Source organism: Cotesia glomerata, linkage group LG7 (genome assembly GCF_020080835.1).
Source record: "Cotesia glomerata isolate CgM1 linkage group LG7, MPM_Cglom_v2.3, whole genome shotgun sequence".
In the NCBI taxonomy this organism is placed as follows: Eukaryota; Metazoa; Arthropoda; class Insecta; order Hymenoptera; family Braconidae; genus Cotesia; species Cotesia glomerata.
In genome coordinates this window covers 11,178,115-11,205,081 of record NC_058164.1, presented here as the reverse complement: position 1 = coordinate 11,205,081, position 26,967 = coordinate 11,178,115, and the positions used below count along the sequence as shown (strand labels likewise).

Here is a 26,967-nt window from a genome sequence, read left to right as displayed (position 1 = left end):
TATATCCACCAACTTCCTTCTCTCATTACTATTTTCGCATCTTACTGACCTCCTTTTCTTGTTCTTCTTAGCAGTTTCTCTTTTCCGTCCCACAACCACAGCTCGTCATCTATCCACATTTTCTGGAACCCCACTTTAACCTTTCTTCCTTCTCGTCTAGCTATGTACGCCCTTCTGGCGAGCTCTTTTTGATCTTCTATTTCCTTTTTCGTTCTGTCATTCTCAATAAACACTTTTTTTCCCTTTAGCTTCCATCTATTCTCGAAGATCTCCTTTTTATTCTTCAACGTCTTCATTTTAACCCAAATCATTTTATTCTCACTTCTTCCTATACTTTTGACCTCATCGATGTCTTCAGGTGTGACACTTGTCCCTAACTCTTCCATGAAAAACTTTGAGACCTGCTCTTTGTTTACAATACCCCTGCTATCACATCCGAAAATTATCAAGTTATTCTTTTTTTCTTCTTTCTCTATATCTTCTTTCCATCTTACGATCTCGTCAATTCTATTCTATCTTTTACTGCAATCTCCTCTGTCATTTCGAACACTTTCTTCATTTTATCTTCAATGCTTTCTATATCATTTCTTAGCATATTTAATACACTTTCCACATTTTCATATTTCTCTTCCACCTTCTTCTCCAACTCTTTCCGGTTAACGCTGCTTCCACAGCACCTCACTTCAATTTCCGCTTAAAATTTTTCCATCTTTCTTTCAAGCTCTGCGCTTTTTTCTTCTACTCTCTTAAACTCATTTTTGAGTTCATCATTTTGCTTTTTCCTTTCCTTCTTCTCCTCATCCAGTTTGTCTAGTACCCTCTTAGCAAAAATAGCATCGTTCTTTTTTGACTCTTCGTTAATATCGCTCAAGTAGAATGGGGAACCGTTTCCTTCACCATTTTTTTTGATCCATACTGTCATGCTAAATAAATTTTGAATATTGAATTATTATAAATAATTAATTCTTAAATAGACAGTAAAAAATTAATAATTGAAATTATGAAAGTGTTAGCTTACTCTGTAGTAACATAAAGGGTGCCTGTTCCTAGTTCTTTATCGTTGTATTCATTCGATTCGTTTTTCTTGAAATAAACCATGACATTATGGTAAATATTGGTCATAGGGAATTCAGTTGGGATTTTCCCGGAATTAAAATTAGCCATTGTTAAACTATAAAATCAAAAATTTATTATATGAGTATATAGTTCAATATAAATAATTGTCTCATAATACTATAATAAAATAAGTGAATTATTTATGAGAAAATTAATTTTAATGACTATCAATTCTTATACACTGAGAGAAAAAAATACTATTATTAAAAAAATTTTCTTGACCCAAAAACATATATCCTTAATAATTTTTACTCCAATCAAAAGTAAAGCTATTCATTCATTCATTTATTTATTATAATGAAGTCAAATATTTTATAATAAAGTCGGATAATGATATTTTTATGTCAAAAACTTAATAAATTTAAATAATGGTTCACTTCAGTAAATTTTTGAGCCAATACAATCTTTTCTGAACAATAACCTCATTCTTTCAGTGTAAAAATAGATTTTAAATAAGAATTGTAAAAAAAATATATACTTACAATCAAAGTGGTCATTTATCACTTGAAACAATTCATAATAAAGTACTATTCTATTGTGAAGACTTACCATTATATACTTGTGGACATCAACAAAATCATCATTGATAACTGATGATGAGTGTTCTATTTTGATAAACTAGAAAATAATCTGATCTATAGTAACGAGCATTGAATTTTATCCATAATTAATGTCCTAATATCAATGACATTGTATTCAATAGTCACGATAACAATGATAAAAACTGTCTAATGATTGGAAGATCTTTTAAACCTAATTTAAACTTAATTTATAATTAGGTTATAATTTTATCATTGTTATTGTGAATATTGAATACAATGTCATTGAGATTGGGACATTAATTATGGATAAAATTCAATGTTCGTTACTCTAAATCAAACTGTTTTCTAGTTTATCAAAATAGAACACTCATCATCAGTTATCAATGAAGATTTTGCCAATGTCCGTGTCACGAACGGAGTGAGTGATGGGCGCAAGGAATATGAAATCCGAACAAAGACAGTTTCACTGTAAAAAAGTCGCGCCAAGTCCACGTTCATAAGACTATTAGGAAAAAAAAATTTTTTTTTTCTTTACAAAAAGATACAAAATAAAAAAATTAAAAAATCCAAGTAACCGATATGATTGTTTATGATTTTCGGAAATTAAAAAAAATTTTATTGTAAATTTAAAAATAAAAAAAAAAAATTTTAGAACGTATTTAGTGTGCGTGGTTGCAAAATATTTTACTTTTAATGAAATTCGTACAATCTATTTACTAGGACTTAAAAAAAAATTTAAATACACAATGACGCACACCAAATATGAGCTTACATAATTGAAAATATAATCAGTGGACAAAATACAACGTCATTTCTTAATTCTTGACATTTTTTTAAGTGTAAGCTCATCCTAAAGTTAAGCTAATCGAGACCTTTCATTTGACTACGCACACGAATTTTTTCAAATATTTTATATATTTCTCAAATATGAAGTAACATGTATATAAAATATGTGAAAAAATTCGTGTGGGTATTTAAATGCAAGGCCTCGATAAGTGTAACTTCAGGATGAGCTTATATCGTTAAAAATATCATCAGTAGACAAAATACAATGTAATTTCTTAATAGTTATTGACATTTTTTAAGATGTAAGCCCATCCTGATGTTACGCTTATCGAGGCCTTTTATTTGAGTATGCACACGAATTTTTTCATATATTTTATATATTTTACAAATATGAGATATATCATATGTATAAAATATATGGAAAAATTCGTGTGGGTATTCAAATCAATTGTCTCGATAAGTGTAACTCCAGGATGAGCTTATATCGTTAAAAATATCATCAGTAGACAAAATACAAAGTCATTATTTAATTATTGACATTTTTAAAGACATAAGCTCATCCTGATATTATGCTCATCGAGACCTTTTATTTGAGTACGCACACAAATTTTTTATATATTATATATATTTTACAAATATTAGATGTATCATACGTATAAAAATTCGAATTCGAGGCGAATAATTCGTAAACTCGAATATTCGCACACCCCTAATTATCAGTATTATCGATGCTTCTGCGGAATTATGTTTAAACTTCGCGACTTTACGCGGCAAAATCAACGCTCAACGGCGGAATAATAAAAAGTCGACGCTCAACGGCGGAAAATAATAAAAAGAAAGAAAAATCGGAATATAATTATGGCAAATATCGAATGAATTTACCGCGTTAGTGCTACGAAATGTAACCTAACCACGAGCAAGGCACTGTCTCGTGTATCACGGAGTACTTTGTGCTTCCGAAGAATTTTATGCCCGGAGCCGATCGACGCGGAGCTAACCAGTGGTATCCTGGTCAAAATCGAACTGCTAGAAAATGATTTTCGGGCTGTATTTATATGGTTAGAAGCATCGGTGATTGCATGAGATTCATAGGTAAATTATTAAAAAAAAATGAAAGGTAGTGAAGGGCATTTGTCCGAGCGTCATCGCGTTTTCTAATTCCCGGAAATCAAGGCACTTCTATGAGTAGTTTCGAATTTTACCTTGATTCCACTATTTAGAAAAGAAGATGATACTTTCACAGTATTACTAATTCGAAAGTAAGTAAACAAAGTTGTTAAAAATTTGAAAGTTATTGAAAATTAAGGTCCCGAAATTAGAAAGAGTGTCATCGAATCATGGGAAAGCTAAATCAGATTTCTCTTGTACAGACTTCAAGGGTATAACAATTGTAAATTAAAAATAAAAAGTTACATATATTTAAAAGAAAAACAAAAATTTTTAATTTTAGCAGACGTCACATCCGCAAGTATATAATGGTAATTCCTCACAATAGAATAGAACTTTACTATCGGTAGTTCCAAGTGACGTGATTACCTTGTAAGTTAATTTCTGATTTTTTATTTCATGTTTATGATTTATATCTGTGAGAATCGATAGTTATTTACACTAATTTTTTTCATAAATCATTTACTAAATCCTACTATTAGACAATTATTAAATTTTAAACTACATAAATTTAATATTAATTTTTGCATTTATAGTTCCAATTATGGCGAATTTAAAACCTGTGAGCATTCCATCCGAATTCCCTATGAGCGCGATTTATCATAATGTCACGGTTTATTCGAAGAAAAACGAACCGAAGGAATCTAACGATAATGAATTTGGAACAGGCACACTTTATGTTACTACGGAGTAAGCTAACACTTTATAATAATTTCGATTATTTATTTCTTGTTTATTGAGAAATAAATTTTTTTTTTGCCCTCCGGGCGGAAAGTGACAACTTTCGTCCCGCTGCGCTAAACTAAGTTGCCGCTTTCCGCCTTCGTCGGACAAAAAAATAGTATACACTCCTCGGGAAGTAAATAAGAAAGCCTCAGATCACATGTTTGTTGACCTCGGCTTCGCCTCGGCCAACAATTACATGTGATCTGAGACATTTCTTACTTTACTTCCCTAGGTGTGTAATATACTATTTAATAATGCAATACTCAATATTTATTTAGCTTGACAGTATGGATTAAAAATGACGAAGAAAACGGTTTCGAATTCTATTTGAGTGATATTAGCCAGATATCATATGAGAACGATGCTATTTTCATGCTATTGTCATGCAAAGGTATGAAACAGATTTTTTTGATTTTATACAATTACACTGATCATAATGGTTTTAAGTTATAATTATTTCAATTTTTCGTAGATGGCTCCTATATGATCAAGATGATGCTTCACGTTGAGCCAAAGACAGCATACAAAATATTGAAATACGGTATTAAATTAGCAAAAAGTAAGTATCAGATTAATATAATAGTTTTAACGAAATCGAAGATTGAAGGGTAAAAAGTAGGGCTGTACAATTTAACCGGCCAAGCCGGCTAAAAAAGTTAGCTAAATTAATTAGCTAGCTAACTGATAGGCTTAGCTAATTTAACCGGTTAACTTAATTAGCTCAGCTAATTAGCCAACGGCTAACCGGCTAATTTTTTTTTTCATCTATTCACTGATTCCTTACCTACAGACAAGTTCAACAAATAATATTAAGGCGTTTTTTTTTTTCGTTTAAAGAAACGATAGTCGCGAAATTTACTTATTTAATATTTTATCAATAATTTAAATAATTATGTTTATTATAAATAATTATGTAATTATAAATAATAGCTTTTGGAAAATAATATAATTAAAAAGGATAGTCTTTAATAAATACTAAAGCAAATTATTAGCATAAAATTTGTTTTGATACAAGATTTAAATTGCGCGCGTTTATTGATTTTTTAATGGCGACGTTAATTTTTAAAGTAGTTAGTTTTTTGGCTGGTGTTTTTTTGTGCGCTGTGATATTTTTCTAGTAATTGTCATAGGCTACAAAAATTTCATATTTTTGATATTTCTCATACAATTCAAAATATATGTCTCATAAAACTGAAAATTACAATTCAACAAATTAATTAAATATTTAAAATGTCATTGTCATTATTATGGAATCACTTTACACTAGTTACTAGTGGTATTGCTAAATGTAAATATTGTCCTGTTGAGTACAATATTAAAAAAACAACTGCATCATTGCGATATCATTTAAAATATAAGTATAATGACAAAGTGCAATCATTATATGAAGATACAGAATCTGAATCACTGTAAGTATTATCTTTTTTTTTTATAAGGAATTATTGTATTTAATAATATCACCGGCACACAAAAAAAAAAAAGTTGTCTGTACTTGGGACGCGCCACATATATTCCCATGTAATTTGACCCGCTGAACCCGAATTTGAGGTCCGTTTGGCCCCTACACCCTAGGATTTTGAGAAAACTGTAAAAAACCGAAAAAAAACGGGAAAATTGGGGGTTTTGGTGATTGAAAAATTTTTTTAGATTCTAACTATGCATGATTTTCATGTATTTCGATCTGCTTTATACTTATCTGAAGTGTACTCAGACCAGCAGCCATTAAAAGTCTAAGTAAATCCCGAAAAACCCATGAAAATTGCGAAAAAAACAAAAATTCCCAATATTGTGATAAAAAAAATGTATTGAGCTAAATATATGATGATTTTCATGTAGGTTTATCGACGACATATAAATCTCCAACTTTTATAACTCAGACGTCTCGAAAACATCAAACAAATGTGCAAAAACCCCGAAAATTGGAAAAAATCAAATGTAAGATAAGAAAAATCGAGTTATTATACAAAATAAATAAAAAAAATCATATCATTCGAGCGGTGGTGCATAAAAAAAAAGGATTTCGGCTTAAGACTTAAAAAAAATTAATTTTTTCGGAAAATATCATCAAAACCCTTTGGATTTGAATTTTAATTCGTTCTCCGCTTATATCTCACCCTTTTATCTTCAAACGTCCTGCATAAAGGGTTTCTCTTTCGTTTCCTCTCTTCTTCGGGTAAATCTCTCTTCAGAGTCCAACAATGATCTACCATCATATTGACATCCACTCATGTTTTGATGGAATGTTTCTTCTCTTTCTTCACTGAAATTACCAAGATTTTCAGGAAAGTGTGAAAGATGAGATTGTAAATAGTGCAATTTTGTATTCACATTCCCTAAAAATTTCGAGATACTTCCTTAAAACTTCCCCAAGCTGCTCTCTCAATCTTGTGCATCTCATACTCAAGATTAGCATCCTGGAATTGAGTCCGAATTTGGGGTACATAAAAATTCCTTCTTTCAATTTATTGTCACTTATAGCTGGAAATTTTTCGTCCAAGTACTTAACACAGTTGCCATTTTATCGAGAGCTTTGACAAAATGCTTCATAAGGTCAAGCTTGATATAAAAGTGGTGGCAGCAAGTACTTGTAAGGATTAATGAGAGATTCTCGCATAACGTTGTGAGAACCATGATTCAAATTCTTTCTTGTTGGCCGTTCTTTTCTACTGTAGGGAATTTTCCGATCGTGACTATCCTACAAACATACAAGAAGGGATATATTGTGAACCAGATTGTTGGCTTAACTAGTGTAGCAATTTTCAGATCACCACAAACTTTTCAATGATTTTTGGTCAAATGAGCTACTGGAGTCGGTGCTTTGAGACTTCGCTTAGACAAAGCAATGAAAAACTTTCACTCCTCGTCCTGAAAGTGTTCGGCTTTAACTCATCAATCAAACTTCTTACATCTGAACAGTCCACTAATGAATTTTCGCCGTTTTAAAAATGTTATCAGATTTTTTTCCCTATCACGATAAAAATAAGCTGTTGTATTTTTAGTTAATAAATTTTTTTTTCTTTAAGCTGATGTTTCAGGGTTTTCACTTCTAGGAACTTTTTGGGCTCAGAATCGATTTCTTGCTTAAATGCTTGTGCCTGTAACCAGGGCACCTCCACGTGGTGACGGCGGGCAACAGGACCGTCTGGCATAGTCCCTGGGTTAACGGCTTGAATGCCGTCATGGCAGGCACAAGTAATAAGTGTTTTACGATGCAGGGACCCGGAATCCCAGTATCGGCGTCTGGTCAGAGTGAGAAAGCAGGCTCGCAGGCGTCGTCATCAAGTGACTGCAGCTCTTCATTAGTGGGTGACTTGGCTTCTGAAGCGTTTAATATGACAAGAAGTGTCTCTCACATATGTAACAAAAACTCCAATTGCTTCTGTTACATATGTGGAGAATTTGAAGTAACGAAAAGTCGTAGATCTTTTTCAAACAAATTGAAAAATGTCTACGAAACCTGCTTCGGTATCCAGATTACGAACTGGGAAGCAACTTGGGTACCACATTCACTTTGCAATCGGTGTCACACGATGCTTACTCGTTGGGAGCAGACGAAAAGTAAACAGTGCTTGAAATTTTCAAAACCTGTGATTTGGTCTGCACCAACGAGTCAAAAAGACTGCTATTTTTGCACGACGGAAGTTTCAGGTTTTTCTTCGACAACCAAACATAAAATTCAATATGCCAACGTAACATCAGTTGTGCCAGCAGAAAAAGTTTTGAATGTCGAAGAACCTGCAGCTCCTGAACCAGTGAATGAACATGAAGAGATGGAAGTTGAAGATAACTTTGAAGAAATCGATCCTGAACCCGAAGAGATCCATTCTGAGGATGAAGAATACATCCCGAGTGGTGTTCCTAGAAGTAAAGACCCTGAAGTCTTCGATCAACTTGAATTGAATGACCTTGTACGAGACTTAGGACTATCTAAGGTAAAAGCTGAACATTTAGCCTCAGCTTTAAGGAAAAAAATTTATTAGCTAAAAATACAACAGCTTATTTTTATCGTGATAGGGAAAAAGAGTTCCGGAAGTATTTTACAAAAGACAGCGAAAATTCATTTGTGTACTGTTCAGATGTAAAAGGACTGATCGATGAGTTGAAGCCAAACACTTACAAAGACGAAGAATGGAGGCTTTTTATTGACTCCTCTAGGCGAAGTCTTAAAGCTGTGCTTCTTCATAATGGAAACTTATTGGCACCGATTCCAGTAGCTCATTCGACTAAACTAAAGGAGACTTATGACAATTTACAGGTTGTATTAGATAAAATAAACTATTCAGAACATCAATGGAAGGTTTGTGGTGATCTGAAAATTGCAACAATATTGCTAGGCCAACAATCAGGGTTCACAAAGTACCCCTGCTTCTTATGTTTGTGGGATAGCCGAGACCGAAAGAATCATTACATTCAAAAAGAATGGCCAACAAGAACAAATTTGAATCCTGGTTCTCACAATGTTACGCGACAATCTCTAATTGATCCTTCCAAGTACTTGCTGCCCCCACTTCATATCAAGCTTGGCCTTATGAAGCAATTTGTCAAAGCTCTGGATAAAGATGGAAACTGTTTTAAGTACTTGGGCGAAAAATTTCCAGCTATAAGTGACGCTAAATTAAAAGAAGGAATTTTTGATGGACCCCAAATTCGGACTCTATTCCAGGATGCTAATCTTGAATATGAGATGAACGAGATTGAGAGAGCAGCTTGGGGAAGTTTTAAGGAAGTATCACAGCAATTTTTAGGGAATACGAAAAGTGATAACTACGCAACTTTAGTTGACGAGTTGTTATACAACTATAATACTTTAGGTTGCTTAATGAATACAAAATTGCACTATTTACATTCTCATCTTTCACACTTTCCTGAAAATCTTGGTGATTTTAGTGAAGAGCAAGGTGAGAGATTCCATCAAGACATTAGTGTGATGGAAAAACGATATCAAGGAACGTGGGATGTAAATATGATGGCAGATCATTGTTGGACTCTGAAGAGAGATTTACCCGAAGAAGAGAGGAAACGAAAGAGAAACCCTTTATGCAGGACGTTTGAAGATAAAAGGGTGAGATATAAGCGGAGAACGAATTAAAATTCAAATCCAAAGGGTTTTGATGATATTTTCCGAAAAAATTAATTTTTAAGTCTTAGGACGAAATACTTTTTTTATGCACCACAGATCGAATGATATGGTTTTTTTATTTATTTTGAATCATAACTCGATTTTTATTATATTACATTTGATTTGTTTCAAAGTTTCGGGGTTTTTTGAACATTTGTTTGATTTTTTCGAGACGTCTGAGTTATAAGAATTGGAGATTCATATGTCGTCGATAAACCTACATGAAAATCATCATATATTTAGCTCAATACATTTTTTTATCACAATATTGGGAATTTTTTGTTTTTTTCGCAATTTTCATGGGTTTTTCGGGATTTACTTAGACTTTTAATGGCTGCTGGTCTGAGTACACTTCAGATAAGTATAAAGCAGATCGAAATACATGAAAATCATGCATAGTTAGAATCTAAAAAAATTTTTCAATCACCAAAACCCCCAATTTTCCCGTTTTTTTTCGGTTTTTTACAGTTTTCTCAAAATCCTAGGGTGTAGGGGCCAAACGGACCTCAAATTCGGGTTCAGCGGGTCAAATTACATGGGAATATATGTGGCGCGTCCCAAGTACAGACAACTTTTTTTTTTTGTGTGCCGGTGTATTCATTATTTTTTTGAAGAACGAATATAAAAACTTTTTATACTTATCAATATAATAAATTAATTTATAATTGAATTCTAGCTTGGATGAGGAATCAAACTCAGATAAATCAACAGCTCAAAAGAAAAGACGTTTAACAAAAGAATATTACAGTCGTAGAGTATGAGTTTAATTTTTTTTTTTTTTTCAATTTTCTGATAAGAAAGCTTTTTTTTAATTTTCATATAATTTATAAAATATTTCTGTTTTTCTAGAATCCTAAGGCTGAAGCGATCACTATGTCACTTGTAAAATACATAGCAATAGATATATTACCGTTTTTAGTTATCACACGCCGAAGGTCCAGGATTTATACAGTTCGTTAAAGCTCTCAGTCCTGAATATGTGATCCCGAGCATAACAGTCATAAAAAATCGCTTAGAAGTCTTGTACCAATCAGTGCGTAAAGATATACTGGCAACTCTCCGTAATTTTTATGATGTGTCAATTACAACAGACGCTTGGACATCTCGTTCTGCAATTTCATTCATTACAATTACAGTACATGCTATAGATGAGTTATGGAATTTATACTCTGTAACTTTGAACACCTCGGAAATGACTGAAAGTCACTCGGCAGAAAATATTTACCATCATTTATGCAATGCTTTATCAGAGTGGAATTTGGCAGAAAAAACAATTGCTGTGGTCCATGATAACCCGGGAAAAAATGATCAGGACTGATCAGACCTGTTCATATCTGATCAGGCCTGAAATTAGACCTGAGCAGACCTGTTCATATCTGATCAGGCCTGAAATTAGACCTGAGCAGGCCTGTTCATGTATGATCAGGCCTGAAATTATACCTGATCAGACCTGTTCATGCCTGTTCATGTCTGAAGCATTAAATACGCTCAGACCTGATCAGACCTGTTCATGCCTGCTCATGTCTGTTCATGTCTGAAGCGTTAAATTCGTTCAGACCTGATCAGACCTGTTCATGCCTGCTCATGTCTGTTCATGTCTGAAGCGTTAAATACGTTCAGACCTGATCAGACCTGTTCATGCCTGCTCATGTCTGTTCATGTCTGAAGCGTTAAATCCGTTCAGACCTGTTCATGCCTGCTCATGCCTGTTCATGTCTGAAGCATTAAATACGCTCAGACCTGATCAGACCTGTTCATGCCTGCTCATGTTTGTTCATGTCTGAAGCGTTAAATACGTTCAGATCTGATCAGACCTGTTCATGCCTGCTCATGTCTGTTCATGTCTGAAGCCTTAAATACGCTCAGACCTGATCAGACCTGTCCATGTCTGATATCTAGCCAACACTGAGAGACAATTTTATTTAATAGTAATGAAATTTTATTACTATTTAATAAAACGTTTATTTGGCTAATCCCAAATAAAAATTTATTAAATATTAATTAAATTTCCTTAAATACTAATAAAAATTTTATTAAATACTAATAAATGTTTCTTAGTATGTAATGAATATTTATCTACATGTAATATAAAGAAAATTCATTAATCAACTAACTAACAAGTATTGATCAGTAATTAATTGAATAAATAATTAAGTAAAATTGAATTTTGTCGGAACTATATTTTGAAATACAAAGTCTACAACTGTTGTTATCCGAGTGGATGTTAATTTTTATGCACTTAAATTTAAAAATTTCACAAATGAATCGATAAGAGTTAGACATTATTTAATAAAATGAAAACAGAAGCAGAAAACCAGACAATGTAGGGACGCATTTGTTAAAAATAAAGACTATGATTTCATAAATTCAATCGAATATTTATTTATTTTTATTATTTAAAATCTCTACATGTGATTCGTCATGAAGTAAACAAATAGGTTAGGTTAGGATGTCTTGTTAAAAAATCTTAATACTATTTATTAAAAGACTTTACTGTGAAAATATATTTGAATATATTATAATTAATTGATGAATATTAATTTTTTTTTTTGAGATTATTTCTTTTAATGACTTAATATTCGTATTAATGACAGCAAACGAAAGCGTCGTTCGTGGTTATTTTAATAAACACATATTAGTATTTAAGAAAATTTTATTAAATACTTATGAAATTTTATTAAATACTAATATAATTTTATTTATATGAAATATAATTTTATTAATATTAACTAAATTTTTTTTCAAGTCCAAATAAACTGTTTTATTACTATTGAATAAAATTCTCTCTCAGTGTAGAACCGTATGTTAATGGAGCGAAAAAAAATACATAGCCGTTCCGAATAAATCACTGTAATATATGATTAATTATTAATAATTAATAAATTAGGTATAGAACTCCGTTAACTATAAGGATAAATCATGTATAAAATTTGAATTACTTGAAGTAGCTCGAAAGATACTCTCAAGTTAAGATGAATCATTTGGTCAAGAGGTAAAGTGTCAGTCTGAAGAGCGCGAGGTGTACGGTTCGAATCCCCGTCGGCACCGATTTTTTTTTTTTTATGGACCTGATCGAGTCAGACATGAACAGATCTGATCAGACCTGAACATGCCTGGCCAGGTCTGATCAGACCCGGTCATTTTTCATACCTGATCAGACCTGAAGACTCATGCCTGTTCATGTCTGATCAGATCTGATCATTTTTTCCTGGGAATGCACGAAATATGGTGGCTGCAATGCGGGGAAACTCTACTGCTGACATCAACATCGGTCAAAGTGTTCGTTGCGTTTGTCATTCGTTGCAGCTTGTTGTAGAAAAAGCTTTTAATGAAGAACATTTTCAAATACATCTTCAAAAAGTTTCTGCAATCGTTAGTCACTTTAAACATTCTTATAAAGCAACAAACGCTCTTAAGGATGCCCAGAAATTACATAATTTACCTGACCATTCTTTGATTAGCTACTGTGTAACTCGTTGGAATTCCGCTTACAATATGATTGAACGGCTATTGGAACAAAAACAAGCAGTTGGAAGTGTGTTACTGAATCTTGAGTTTACAATTACAGCAATGTGTAAAAAATTGCTTTTACGTAATTCAGAATGGAATTATTTAAAAGATTTGGTCCGAATTTTGAAACCATTTGAAGTAGCGACGAAAATGATGTCCAGTCAAACGGAATCAACTAGTGGAATGGTACGGCCACTTATTCATTCAATAATAGATAAGTTCTTGATGATTGATGATTCAGATGACCCTCCGAAAATTCAATCACTTAAAGAAGTCTTTCGCGAAGAACTAGAAGCTCGGTTTTTGGGAGAAGATTATGATTCCGTACCTATATTAGATTGTTTTTTGGATCCTAGGTATAGTTCCACGATATATTTATACGCTAATAACGAAATGATTTTAAAAAGTTTGATTATCAAATTCATTTATGTTTTAATATATTGCAGATATAAAAATATGGCCGATGAAACTCAAGAATTCCGAAAGTCGGTCGAAGAAAAAATTTTAAAAATTATAGCCAAAGAAAATGTTGAAGAAACACCAGCAACTATCACTAAAAATAAGAGAGAGAAAGATTTGGATTATCTCTTTGATGGTGAAGCTTTATCTCAAAGTTTTGAGAGAATGGCAAGTTTTGAAAGTGATAATCCAAATAATCTGGATAATGTAAATGAAAGAGAAATAAATAGCTTCAAAATGGAGCCAAATATTCCGCGTGGTGACAACCCTCTTCATTGGTGGCACTCAAAACGCCATAAGTTTCCTAAACTGGCTAGGCTGGCGAGAAGATACTTAGGTGTCCCAACATCAAGTACACCCTCTGAAAGGGCTTTTTCCACAGCTGGAAATATTATTAGCTCAAAACGCAACTGTTTACTACCCGAAAATGCTAATTTATTGATTTTTCTCTATCAAAATAGAAGTATTACAGAAAACAAATTCAATAATTAACTTAAGAGTCATTTTGATAAATAAAATATTGTTAAGTGTTAATTCATTAAATAAATTACCTTCGTTATTTTTGTCATAAAAAATCAATATTATTATTTTTTTAACCTGTCTGTAGGTAAAGAATCAGCGAATAGCTGAAAAAAGAATTAGCCGTTTAGCCGGTTAGCCGTTGGCTAATTAGCTGAGCTAATTAAGTTAACCGGTTAAATTAGCTAAGCCTATCGGTTAGCTAGCTAATTAATTTAGCTAACTTTTTTAGCCGGCTTGGCCGGTTAAATTGTACAGCCCTAGTAAAAAGTAAAGTTAATTTTTAATTTTTTTAATAATTCCAGATTCAGTAGTTGAAGAATTTCCTGTTTTGGAGTTACCTAAAGGAGTCTCACCTACAGCAGAAAATATCAAATTTGATAGAAAAGTATTAGATTACAAGTCGGGGTCAATGTTTGGAGTAGCAACAATTTATTTCCCTGAAGAGTAAGCTAAAGTATACATTCATGAATCATTTAATTTTTAAGCCATTTTTTTAATTTCCCGCCATGAAAATTAATAATTTTCAAATATAAGAATTTATTTATATCACCCTGATTTTTAAAAATCGAGTTTTCTTCGAATCTCCCTGTTTTTCAGTCCTATAAAAAATCGTTTTGATTATTTCTGGCTACGCGTGCGGTTGCGTGTGAGTACGTCTGTGTGGTGCATGTTGATAAATTTTTGTCGTATGATATCTCAAAAACAAATCAACCAATTGAGACGCCCGACACAGCGTTTCAAAAAGATCATCGAGATAGATCTGATCATATTGAAAAGTTAATCCGTCAAGCAGTCTCAAAGAAATTACATGTAGTGAAAAATTTTGCGTCCATAAATTTTGTGTTAAAAATTTTTTAGTTAAATATTTAACATTTTTATGTGTAAATTTTAATACTTTTTTGTGTTAAGCTTTTTAAATCAACAAAAAAAAGTGTTAAACATTTAACACAATTTTTTTTTGATTCAATGACGTAAAACTTTTTATAATGCAAAAAAAAGACCAAAAAAAAATTTTAACATAATTTTTTTTTAAGTAACTTACAAATTCTTTCACTGATCAACTCAAAACCTCGTATATACTTTTTATGTTTAAATATACTACTGCAAAGGCCATTAAGAAAATCAAAATCAAACGATGCGTTCAAAAGATATATTGCAGTACAAAAAATCCTCAAAAATAACGGGGAATTTCAAAGCTAGCTCGCAAGTTCCACTACTTTTCAGTTTTGTTTCATTGTTTGAAACAAAGAAAAACAAATTTTTCATAAAATCTGAACTTTTCAGATCATTTTACCTAGTTTACAATAAAGAAGGACCTAAATTGAGTTCAGGCTACGAAGCAAAAGACATTACAGCTACAATTTTAGAGAACAAACAAATTCAGATGAAGACTGAAAGTATGTATCACAGATTATTTTCGTCACCATAATTATTAAACATGATTCAATATTAGTTATTGTTTCTTTTGCAGACTCTCATTTCTCAGTCATGATAACGTTGATGCCAGCAAATGATGAGGATTTCAAAAGTTTGTGTAAAAAAATCAAAGAAGCTATTAAGAATCCTAATGAAGAAGACTCTCCAAAAGATGAGAGGTCTGGAAATCATCTCGAAAAAAAAACAAAATATGAATTCTAATGCTACTGCGAGTGTTGGCCAGTCAACTTTACCAATGACTAGTTCTACACTAGTCAATACTGTTGAGTTCGATTTAATAGAACTACGAAGAGGAACTGTCTGCCCTGAAAAAGAATATGACATCAAATTGTGAAGAAACCAAACAATTAAATACTGACTTGGGAGCTCTCAAAGAGGAAGTTACTAAAAATACTGAGAACTTGGTCAATTAAATCGATTCATTGAAAATTAAGTTATCTTCCAATCCTGAAACATCAATGGCACTCTTACCTTTACAATCAACTTCTGAATTAGTATTATCTGGTACTCCGGAACAAATAGAAAATTCATCGCCACTTGAGATCATCACCAGTGTCTTCAAAGTACTCAATGTACTTGAATTAAAAACTGATATTTTAACTGTACGGAAAATGGATAAAAAATCAGTGTCTAGAAGTAACAATAGCATTAATATCAATGTTAATAGACCAGTTTTGCACTCATTCATAGTAAAAATGAAATCTCCTCAAATTCGTGATCATATAATTGGTGCGAAAAGAAAGTTAAAAGATCTAAATTTTGGTAAAGTCTTTCCAGAGATTACTGATAATACCATCAAAGGAAACATATATATATTAATTAATTGTTGAGTCCTGAATTATATAAACTATTACTAGATACTAAATTTAAAGCTAAAAATCTTCATTTTAAGTATGTGTGGGTGCAATATGGTTCTATATTCACTGTTAAAAATTTATTTTGTATTTTTACAAAAAATGCGTTGGAAGTAATTACGCACCTCGATTTAGTAATTTTAAAACTCAGTTTTGTAAATTTACTATACTATTTATTGTAATTTAATATAAAAAAATTACAACATATTTGTTGAAATTTACTAAACTTTTACTGAAAAAAAGTTTAGTAAAATTCCTAACACGTATTGTAATTTTACTAATTAAATGATACCCAATATGTTTAGTAATTTTAGAATGCAGTATTGTACTTATACTATACATTCATTCCATCTATATTTAAGAATATTACACAAAATTTGCAGTAAATTTACTAACCAGAAAATGTAAATGTTTGCAGTAAATTTACTAACCAGAAAATGTAAATGTTTGCAGTAAATTTATTTACCAGAAAATGTTTACTCCTATTACAATACACATATTGTAATTTTTTCAAACAAATCATCCTAAAAATGTTTTGTAATTTTAGTATGATATATTGTAATTTTGCTACACAATCTATTTTAAATAAATTAATGAAAATTACTCAACATTTGTTGTAATTTTACTAAAGATTTATCCAAAATTTTTTTAGTAATTTTGCGATATGAATATTGTAATTTAGCTCAATAAATAAATATTAAAAATGTATGGTAATTATAGAATACTGTATTTTAACTATACTCAATAATTCATTTTACTTAAATTTCGGAAAATTATAAAATATTCGTACAGTCGAGTCTCGTTACGAGTCCTGTTTGTTTTCTTTTTTTTTTTAACTAGACTCCCGTTAATATGAAAAAGATCACTTATGGGACTCATGACGAGACTGTAGCAATATCACGAAAGATTTATTGAAACTTAGTTTTGAAATTTTACAATACGCGTGTTTTAAGTTTATTTAACAACCAAAATAAAAAATATTTAGTTAATTTAAAATCAGGTACTCTTCTTAAAAACTCAGTTTGATGAAATTAAAAATATTCATGAATTTTATTTCAAGACTTATAATTAAAGCTATCAAGCATAAGTCAGTAATTTCACACATTACAGATATCGTTTATTGCAAAAAATGATCTCGTCATTCTCATAAAAAATAAATTATCATAAAATATCAGTAATTGAGATCATATTTTATTATAACTAATATTAACTAATTATTTTATGTAATGTAGTATCATAAAATATAAATAATAATATTATTATTTTTATAGAAAGAAGCACCGTAATAATACAATGGTATAATATAATATAATAAGTCATATAATAGAATAGTAAAAAATATTAAATAATAAAAGGTAGTAGAGTAGTCGTCATATGTTGATGCAGTTACTCTTTAGTATACTCTGTAGTATACGGCTCAATCATTGTGCTCAATTTGATGACTTTAGGATGAACATTTGTTGCCTTTCGGTTCCCACCCCGTTTCATACCTTTCGGAGGACAAATTTCGAGAAATAGTCTGAAATTTAAATTAAGTGGTAAATTAATCTTCTATATATATATAAGAGATTTCCACCTATATAGTCACTCATCACGATATCTCTGGAACCATTAGAGCTAAAGACTTGAAATTTGGTAGGAATATTCTTTTCACCGAGTAGAGGTCAGCTAAGAACGGATTTTACGAAATTCCACCCCCAAGAGGGGTTGCGGGGGTGTTAATTGAAAAAAATTCACATTTGAAAAATACAGCTCTTATAGGTATTAAACTTAGTCAGGATATTTTTTTTGGCATGTTTGAATTTACTAAGAACTAATTTTATGATATTCCACCCCCAGAAGGGAATGCGGGGGCGTTGAAAATTGAAAAAAAATTTTTATCTTCCAATCTATAGCTTTTAGAACTCTGAAACTTGACCAAAAAATTTTTTTTAGCATCTTTGAGTTTACTAACAACTAATTTTATGATATTTCACCCCTAGAGGGAGTGCGGGGGCGTTAAAAATTAAAAAATTGTTTTTTCCAATCTATAGCTTTTGAAACTCTGGAACTTGGCCAGAATATTTCTTTTGGCATGTTTGAATTTACTAAGAACTAATTTTATGATATTAAACCCTAAGGGGGTTGTGCGAAGGCGTTAAAAATATTAAAAATTTGTATCTTCCAATCTATTGCTTTAAGAACTTTAAAACTTGGCCAAAATATTTTTTTGGCATGTTTGAGTTTATCAAGAATTAATTTTATGATATTCAACTCCAAGAGGGTTGTGCGAGGGCGTTAAAAATTAAAAAAAAAATGTGTATTCCAATCTATAGCTTTTAGAACTCTGAAACTAGGCTGGAATAGAGTTCGGGAATAATGCCCTTAGAAAAAATGCATGGTGTAAAATAAAAATAAAAAAAAAGTCAAAATATTTAATTAATAGCTGCAATAGATCAAAACTTGAAACGATTTTTTATTTCGTCCTGTTAAACAACCAAGAATAAATACTTATCTATATATATATAAGAGATTCCCACCTATATATTGACTCATCACGATATCTCTGGAACCATAAGGCGTAGCGACTTGAAATTTGGTAGGAATATTCCTTTCGCCGAGTAGAGGTCAGCTAAGAACGGATTTTACGAAATTCCACCCACAAGGGGGGTTGCGGGGGCGTTAACAATAGAAAATTCCCATTTTTAACCTATAGCTCCTATCGACTTCAAATTTGGTAGGAATCTCTTATATGTGATGCAGAAATGATCTAAGAGCGGATTTTACGACAATCTACTCCCAATATGGATTGCGGGGGTGGACGTTAACAATGAAAATTAAAAATTTCCGACTTCTAGCTCCTACAGACTCCTAATTTTGTATGAATTTTGTGTAAGTGATGTAAAAATAATTTATGAACGAATTTTACGATATCCCACTCCACAGAAGAATGCGGGGGTGGGTCTTAACAATGAAAATTTTAAATTTTTTAGCTGTAGCTCCTAAAGGCTCAAAATTTGATAAATATCTGCTATATGCGAGGTAGAAATGATCTAAGAGTGGATTTTATGACAAACTACTCCCAATATGGATTGCGGGGGTGGACGTTAACAATGAAAATTAAACATTTTCGACTTTTAGCTCCTACAGACTCCTAATTTTGTATGAATTTTGTGTCAGTGATGTAAAAATAATTTATGAACGAATTTTACGATATCCCACTCCACAGAGGAGTGCGGGGGTGGGTCTTAACAATCAAAATTTTCAATTTCCGAGCTGTAGCTCCTATAGGCTCCAAATTTGGTAAGAATCTGTTCTATGGGATGTAGAAATGATTCAAGAGCGGATTTAATGACAGCCTACCCCCAATATGGATTGCGGGCGTGGGCGTTAACAATGAAAATTTTAAATTCCGAGCTACAGCTCTGACAGACTCATAATTTTGTATGAATTTTCTGTAAGTAATGTAAAAATCATTTATGAACGAATTTTACGATATCCCTCCCCACAGGGGGGTGCGGGGGTGGGTTTTAACAATTAAAATTTTAAATTTTCGAGCTGTAGCTCCTATAAGCTCCAAATTTGAAAAGAATCTGCTATATGCGATAAACTGAAACTAAGGAAACGACCCAAAGTCGAAGAAAGTATTTACTAGCGTTATAGATTGAAATATAGATTAACTATCAAGTTGAAATACTAAAATAAAATAATAAATTATAAAATTAGTGTAAGAAAAGTAGATTTAAGCGAAAGATGTATCAGAGTTTGTTAGACAAGCTGTACATCTGGTGCCAATAAATCTATCTATATATATATATGAGATTTCCACCTATATATTGACTCATCACGATATCTCTGGAACCATAAGGCGTAGAGATTTGAAATTTTGTAGGAATATTCCTTTCGCCGAGTAGAGGTCAGCTAAGAACGGATTTTACGAAATTCCACCCACAAGGGGGGTTGCGGAGGCGTTGACAATGGAAAATTCCCATTTTTAAACTATAGCTCCTATCTACTCCAAATTTAGTAGGAATCTCCTATATGTGATGTAGAAATTATCTATGAGCGGATTTTATGATAATTCATCCCCAATAAAGATTGCGGGGTAGGGGTTAACAATGAAAATAAAAAATTTCTAAACTATAGCTCCTATAGGTTTCAAATTTGGTAGGAATCATTTATATGTGATCCAGAAATGATCTAATAGTGGATTTTATAACAACCTCCTCCAAATATGGATTGCGGGGGTGGGTGTTAACAATGAAAATTTTAAATTTCTAAGCTAAAGCTCCCACAGGCTCTAAATTTGGTAAGAATCTGCTATATTTGAGGTAGAAATGATCTAAGAGCATATTTAATGATAACCTACTCCAAATATGGATTTCGGGGGTGGGTGTTAACAATTACAATTTTAAATTTCCGAGCTATAGCTCCTACAGACTCCAAATTCGGTGAGAGTCTTCTATGTGTGATGTAGAAGTGATCTAAATGAGGATTTCAATAAATTCTACCTTCAATAGCGATTGCGGGGGTGAGTGTTAGAATTTTCAATTTCAATTTCCAAACTGTAACTTTTATAGACTCTAAATTTGGTAGAAATCTTCCGGTATAATTTTCCTGTCAAGTTCAGCTAAGAATGGATTTTATTAAATTCCTCCCCCAAAGGGGTTTGCGACGGCGTTAACAATGAAAAATTCCCGTTCTTAAACTATAGTTCCTATCGACTCCAAATTTGGTAGGAATCTTCTGTAAGAGATATAGAAATAATCTATAAACGAATTTTACGATATCTCACCCCACAGGGGTTGCGAGGATGGGTATAAACAATGAAAATTTTGAATTTTAAAGTTGTAGCTCTTACAGACTCCAAATTTTGTAGGAACTTTCTGCAAGTGATGGAAAAATAATTTATGAACGAATTCTACGATATTCTACCTCAAAGAGAATTGCGGGGGCGTTAACAATAAAAAATTTCCGTTTATAAACTACAGCTCCCATATATTCCAAATTGGGTAAGAATTTTCTGTAAGAGATGTAGAAATAATATACGAACGAATTTCACGATGGTTCACCTCACAGGGGTTTGTAGGGGTAGTTGTTAACAAATAAAATTTTTATTTTCCAAGCTATAGCTCCTACAGACCCCAAATTTAGTAAAAGTCTTCTACATATAATATAGAAATTATTTAAGAACGGACTTTACAACGAATTACCTCCAATAAGGATCGCGGGGGTGGGTGTTAACAATAAAAAATCTTAATTTCCAAAATATAGCTTCTAAAAACTCTAAATTTGGTAAAAATCTTTTATTTCTCATGTAGAGATCATCTCACAATGAACTTCAATAAAGACTATTTCCGATAGGAATTGCGGGGATGGGTGCTAAAATCTAAAATTTTAATTTCCAAACTGTAACTTCTACAGACTCTAAATTTGGTGAGAATCTTCGTGTATGATGTCAAGTTCAGCTAAGAATGGATTTTCTCGAATTCTAAACCTAGAAGGGAATGCGGGGGTGTTAACAATGAAAATCTCTCATTTCCAAACAAAAGTTTCTATGGACTTGAAGTTTTGTTGAAACCTTTTGTTTATAATGTAGAAATTTTCTCGAATAGGATCTTATGGAATTCCTCTCCCATATAAGAGTGTGGGAGTGATAATTGTCAAAAAATTTATACTTTTCAAATACAGTTCCTACAGATATAGAATTTGATAGAATCGCAAGAGAAACAGGAACTTACGGGAATGGCTTCCAAGGCCAACAGTTTAAATATTTTCCTTTTTTAATAATTATATTTTCTCACAACAATCGTCTCTTTGGCAGCGGCAAAAAAAGTCATTGTAAGGTTTCCAAAATTTAACTTTACATGTAGCTATTCACTCAACGGACTAAGAATTTTACATACATTTTACTTTTGCTGATCACATAACCCATGAATTGTTCTTATTACCGGATCGCGGGAACGTAACAGATTGAAATGAATGCATTTTCTAAGCACTTGAGATGTGAAAAAGGAATTTGGCTATTTATTCTAAGAGAATTCGTTAAAAACATGTACAAATAAGTTTCTATGAAAAATTGATGTCACGGAGGAAATTTAAATTAACGGCAAAATTCGTCACGCTTTAAGCTAGCCAAATTTCAACTTCACTTATGAGACACGCAATTAATTTAACTGAAACTTTCAATGATCATTTCAAATTTTTTTCTTCGTTTCAGTCATTATTCATTTTTGGAAAAAAACCACTGGAATGTCATAGTGATTGCACATTAAAATTTACAATGAATATTAGCTAGAATAATCACAGGGATAAAAGGAACGGGCCAATCTGATAAAATTTGAAATCTGTACAAATTTAAACAATACTCCCATTAAATTTCAAGTCTAGATCTCTAAAAATACAATTCTATGAAGTGCTCAGCGGAGCGGGCGGGTAACAGCTAGTTTCATATAAACAACAAAAAAAACGAAATAACACAATTTTTAAAACATTGAAAATTGAGACGAAATAAGTAACAAAGGGAAACTGAGTAAAATAAAATTTTTTACTTAAAAAACGTCTTAATGCTAACTCTATAATGTCAAGCTAAATTCAAAAACTTGCCAATATCAATTTAGAGCTTAAAGATTTTTATGAGATTTTTTTTTTCCGAGAAACTTAAACTTAAAGATTTTAAATAGAAGTCAAATGAAAAAATATTTATGCAGAAGAGTTGAAAGTTAAATTACAATAAAATTTTTAAGCACTCACCGTTGAATTGCCTCCAACGTTCCCTCGATTTCCTTAGGGTAGACGATACCAAATACGTAATAAGCTAAAAAAGTAGTCAACAGTCCATCTTTGAATGAATTAGCATGTATTATAATATCTTTTTCAATAACGATGTTGTACCGATTTTGGCTATCATGTAAATCTTTTCCTAAAATGAAATAATATATTCTATAAATATGGTTTTAATAAAAATTAAAACAAATGAAAATTCGATTGAAGAGAAAAATTATGGGGATTGAATGATAAAAATAATTTATTGACCAGATTCACAACTTTTTTTCACATACATATGAACACAGTATAAACTTCAGAGATGGACTAATTAGTATTATACATATTACAATATTGTGTGGATATTTTTAAATTAATTCAGACAAATGGTTTTTCTTATGAAAAAAATTTTTTTAAGTGATAAGAAATTGAAAAAAAAAATTATCTTTTCACCTTTTCTATTATTTAATTTTAAATTTTAATTCAAGGGTTTTGTTTATATTGATAAATGAATGAATATTCGATTGAAGCTTCGAATAATTCGTATAATCAACTAATACTGGATTTAATAAAAAAAAAATGTCTAAGTTTAGCCGGGAAATTTATTATAAATTTTTCAAGGACAGATAATCAATAAACGTTGATATAATCATTAAATAAATTAGATTATACACAATAATCATCTGAATTTATTAACCTACATTTGAAAATATAACTAAAATCTTAAATTACGAAGCTTACTATTAAATTTTCGTTGTGGTTGGCATTTCACGATGTAATTATTTACCAAAAATTAAATAAATGATAAACATTTATTTTCACTCATAGTTGTTATAATTCTAAATTAAATAATCATTTTTAATTTTCTATAAAATATTGCTATAATTTACTAATAAGATAATAAAAAAAGAAAAAATTTTCTCGTATCAAATAAATTAAACCAACTCTTTATCAACCAATCAATCTGTCTATTCAACTAATTCAAGCAACTTACGAAAAAACAGTAATAATCGAACCCGAGTAAATTAATCGAATAATTCTAAAAGTAAGAATTATGATTTTTTTTTATTTTTTTTTTTTTTTTTTATGAAAAATTGTGTCTACTAATATTATAATTTAATAATTATCAAATTAAAAAATTGAAAAACTAACGTCAGAAATACATGCATGTAAAAGAAAATAAATGCAATGATTATTATGAATAGTAAGATCATTATTTTAAAAAAATTAAATTAGAAGCCAAAATCTAAAAAATTATTTATTTAAGCAATGTTAAAATAAATTTATTAAACTTACTTGATGCTGATCGTAAAAACAATAATTTTTTATCCTCAGTCGTGATCTATTGTAATTATAGTTATTGCAGAAACTTTTATCCTTGGTCGTAGTATGATTATAATAACTATCACCACATAATTTTCAATTTTTAATCATCTCATCTTCACTTTTTATTATAAATTAATGAAAACGTAAGATCACTTTGAACTATTACAAAAAGAATTAAATTACTTTGTTGCGCTAAAAATCAAGTAAACCTGCTGGACGACAAAATGCGATTGAATATGGATTAGTTTCTCATAAGACGTCTTAGTGTTAAAAATTTCTTTTGTCAAAAGAAAGGGGTAGGGGGAAACATGTTAAAGCGTGCATTCTGTACAATACGACACCACAAACAAACACCATACGGAATAGTGCGTAATATATAGTCTAGTATTTGTTATAAGTCTATACTGCTGTCCTCTTTGTAAGTGAGACATCGTGGTGATATGACAAAGAAATGAACAGACTTAAAACACGTACTTGACTGTGGTGTGTTCGAGCCATTTAGTCGAAATAAATTTGACAATGGGTGATTGGGTTTTTAAAATCAAACATCTCCGCCGCTAGCGGCTAGTATACAATTTGAATGTTCTCTCAATGTATGAACAATTTTTTTTTTCATAACATTCTTTAAATAAAATTAAATGATAAGATTTTAATTATTGAAATGATTTTCTATATTATTTTTTATTAATAAAAAATATTAATTGTGATTTTTATATTTATACATGTTAGATCAAATTAAATACAAACTGTTAGTTTATTTTTTCATGAACAAATTGTTGAAATAATAAATTTAAAATATGCAAATATGAAAAATTTGAGTAGCTGTTTAGAAAAATTTTTAAATATTATATTTATGTTAAACAATAAAAAGTTTAGAAAAATTGTCAGACGCTGTAGGAAGTTACGGATACGATTGATAATAATAAATAATGAGAAAAATTAATATTATTACCTACATAGAATGATTCAAATAGAATCTTTATTTTAAAAGAATCGTATCGAAGGAAGTGTCGTTACATATTGACAGAGTTTAGTCGCAGACTGACTATAATGTTAAAACCCATTACTATATGTTACCTATGCTATGGTTAAAACTATTTAACCCCTGTCTAATCCTCTGTATTGTCCTTAGTAAAACACATGTTTTTCTTTTTAACTAAGACCGTAATATTACGGTTGTGCTGCACATCGTAAAATAAGGAGTCCTTTGTACAACTCAAGTACCTAACGTTATAAAATCAAGCCTATACAGGCTTTCTTATTCTAGCTGCACAAATGTGCCTTAAGTGTGTTTTTCACATTTAAAAACTAGTAAAATAAAATACGTTATTTTTCTAAAATAAATATTTCTAAGAACAAAATATCTCCAATGTAAAACTAAAAGTTTGTAACTGAGATTTATCTTGCTCAGAGAATCCAACAGACGCTCACCAACTTTGGTCCCATTTTTTTCAGAAAAAAATTTGTTATCAAAAAAAATTAACATTGTATTTTTCAATATAGAGGATTTGAAATGAATTTTGAATGATTGCAGATTTTATTGAATCGCTCAAAATAAGTCGGGATTCTAAAAAATTTTATTGAATTCAAATAGTTCAATGAAGATTAAACAAATCGAAATTATTGATCATAAAAAAAAATCGAAATTACATTATGAAATATTTTTGCATAAGTTAATTTAAGTTTTTAGATAATTCTTTGTCATGAAAAGAATTTTCAATGTCTCCATTGTAATAAATAAATAAATTTTTGGTACATTTTTTTTTTGTAATTTTACTTCTCGGAAATAAAATTACAAAAAACGTTTGTTAATATAAAAAGTTTTCTATAAAATTTCAGCAAATAGTTTCGTACAATTACTACACTCATTGAAAAAATAAAAATTTTCGATAAAATTACAATTCACAAAGTAACTGTACAACCGAAAATTGAATAATACAAAAAAAAGTATTAAATTTTTAAAGTCGTCATTGTAATTCATATTACAACTTTAGTTCGTGAATACTAAAAAAATTCCGGTAAATAAAATTATCAAAAATGTTTGCAAATATAAGACGTTTTTAAAGTAATTTAGCAAATAGTCTTGTAAAATTACCACACACATTAAAAAAATAATAATTTTTGGTAAAATTACAATTCATAACATAATTTTACAATCAAAATTTGAATATTACAAAGAAAATTACTAAATTTTCAATGACCCCATTGCAATTTCCATTACAACTTTGTTTTGTGATTTTACAAAAATTTTTAGTAAACCAAATTACAAATAATGTTAGTAAATCTAAAATTTTTTTCATGAAATTCAACAAACATTTACGTAAAATTACAATACAAGTAGAATTTTTACATCAAGATCGTAAAATTACAACACATCCTACTAAGTTTCCTGACATTTTTTGAAAAATTACTAGAATTGTTTCATAATTTCGCAGTGGTAAACATCGATTTGTAATTTTACCCAACCTTTGTTTTGTAAAATGATTGTAATTTTACAAACATTTTTAACAGTGTTTGTAAAAAGAGACCATAAATCTCCCAAAATTAAAATATATTTTGATATAGATTTAAATAAGCTTTATTAACGTGTAAATGATTTAACTGATATTGATAATTAAAATTGTACAGCATTAAGGCTAATAAACTTAAATATTAATAG

The 26,967-nt window shown here is 30.6% G+C and overlaps 2 protein-coding genes across 3 annotated transcripts; one reads left to right on the top strand and one right to left on the bottom strand.

Moving 5' to 3' along the window:
• Window positions 1–249: 249 nt before the first annotated feature.
• Window positions 250–1,723, bottom strand: LOC123269974. 2 transcript variants are annotated; one of them, XM_044735933.1, is made up of 3 exons: window positions 1,599–1,723; window positions 1,019–1,171; window positions 250–923 (listed from the first exon to the last, which is right to left on the bottom strand). In XM_044735933.1, the coding sequence occupies exons 2-3, from the start codon at window positions 1,162–1,164 to the stop codon at window positions 695–697; spliced, it is 375 nt and encodes a 124-aa protein (XP_044591868.1). In that variant the 5' UTR covers window positions 1,165–1,171; window positions 1,599–1,723; the 3' UTR covers window positions 250–694. The 2 variants fall into 2 exon arrangements, with proteins under 2 accessions (XP_044591868.1, XP_044591867.1); XM_044735932.1 differs by having other exon boundaries at window positions 1,595–1,702.
• A 2,187-nt stretch (window positions 1,724–3,910) lies between these two features.
• Window positions 3,911–16,089, top strand: LOC123269968. The gene is made up of 7 exons (XM_044735925.1): window positions 3,911–3,983; window positions 4,148–4,301; window positions 4,616–4,728; window positions 4,810–4,896; window positions 14,250–14,391; window positions 15,232–15,344; window positions 15,419–16,089. The coding sequence occupies exons 2-7, from the start codon at window positions 4,156–4,158 to the stop codon at window positions 15,583–15,585; spliced, it is 768 nt and encodes a 255-aa protein (XP_044591860.1). The 5' UTR covers window positions 3,911–3,983; window positions 4,148–4,155; the 3' UTR covers window positions 15,586–16,089.
• The last annotated feature ends 10,878 nt before the right edge of the window (window positions 16,090–26,967 follow it).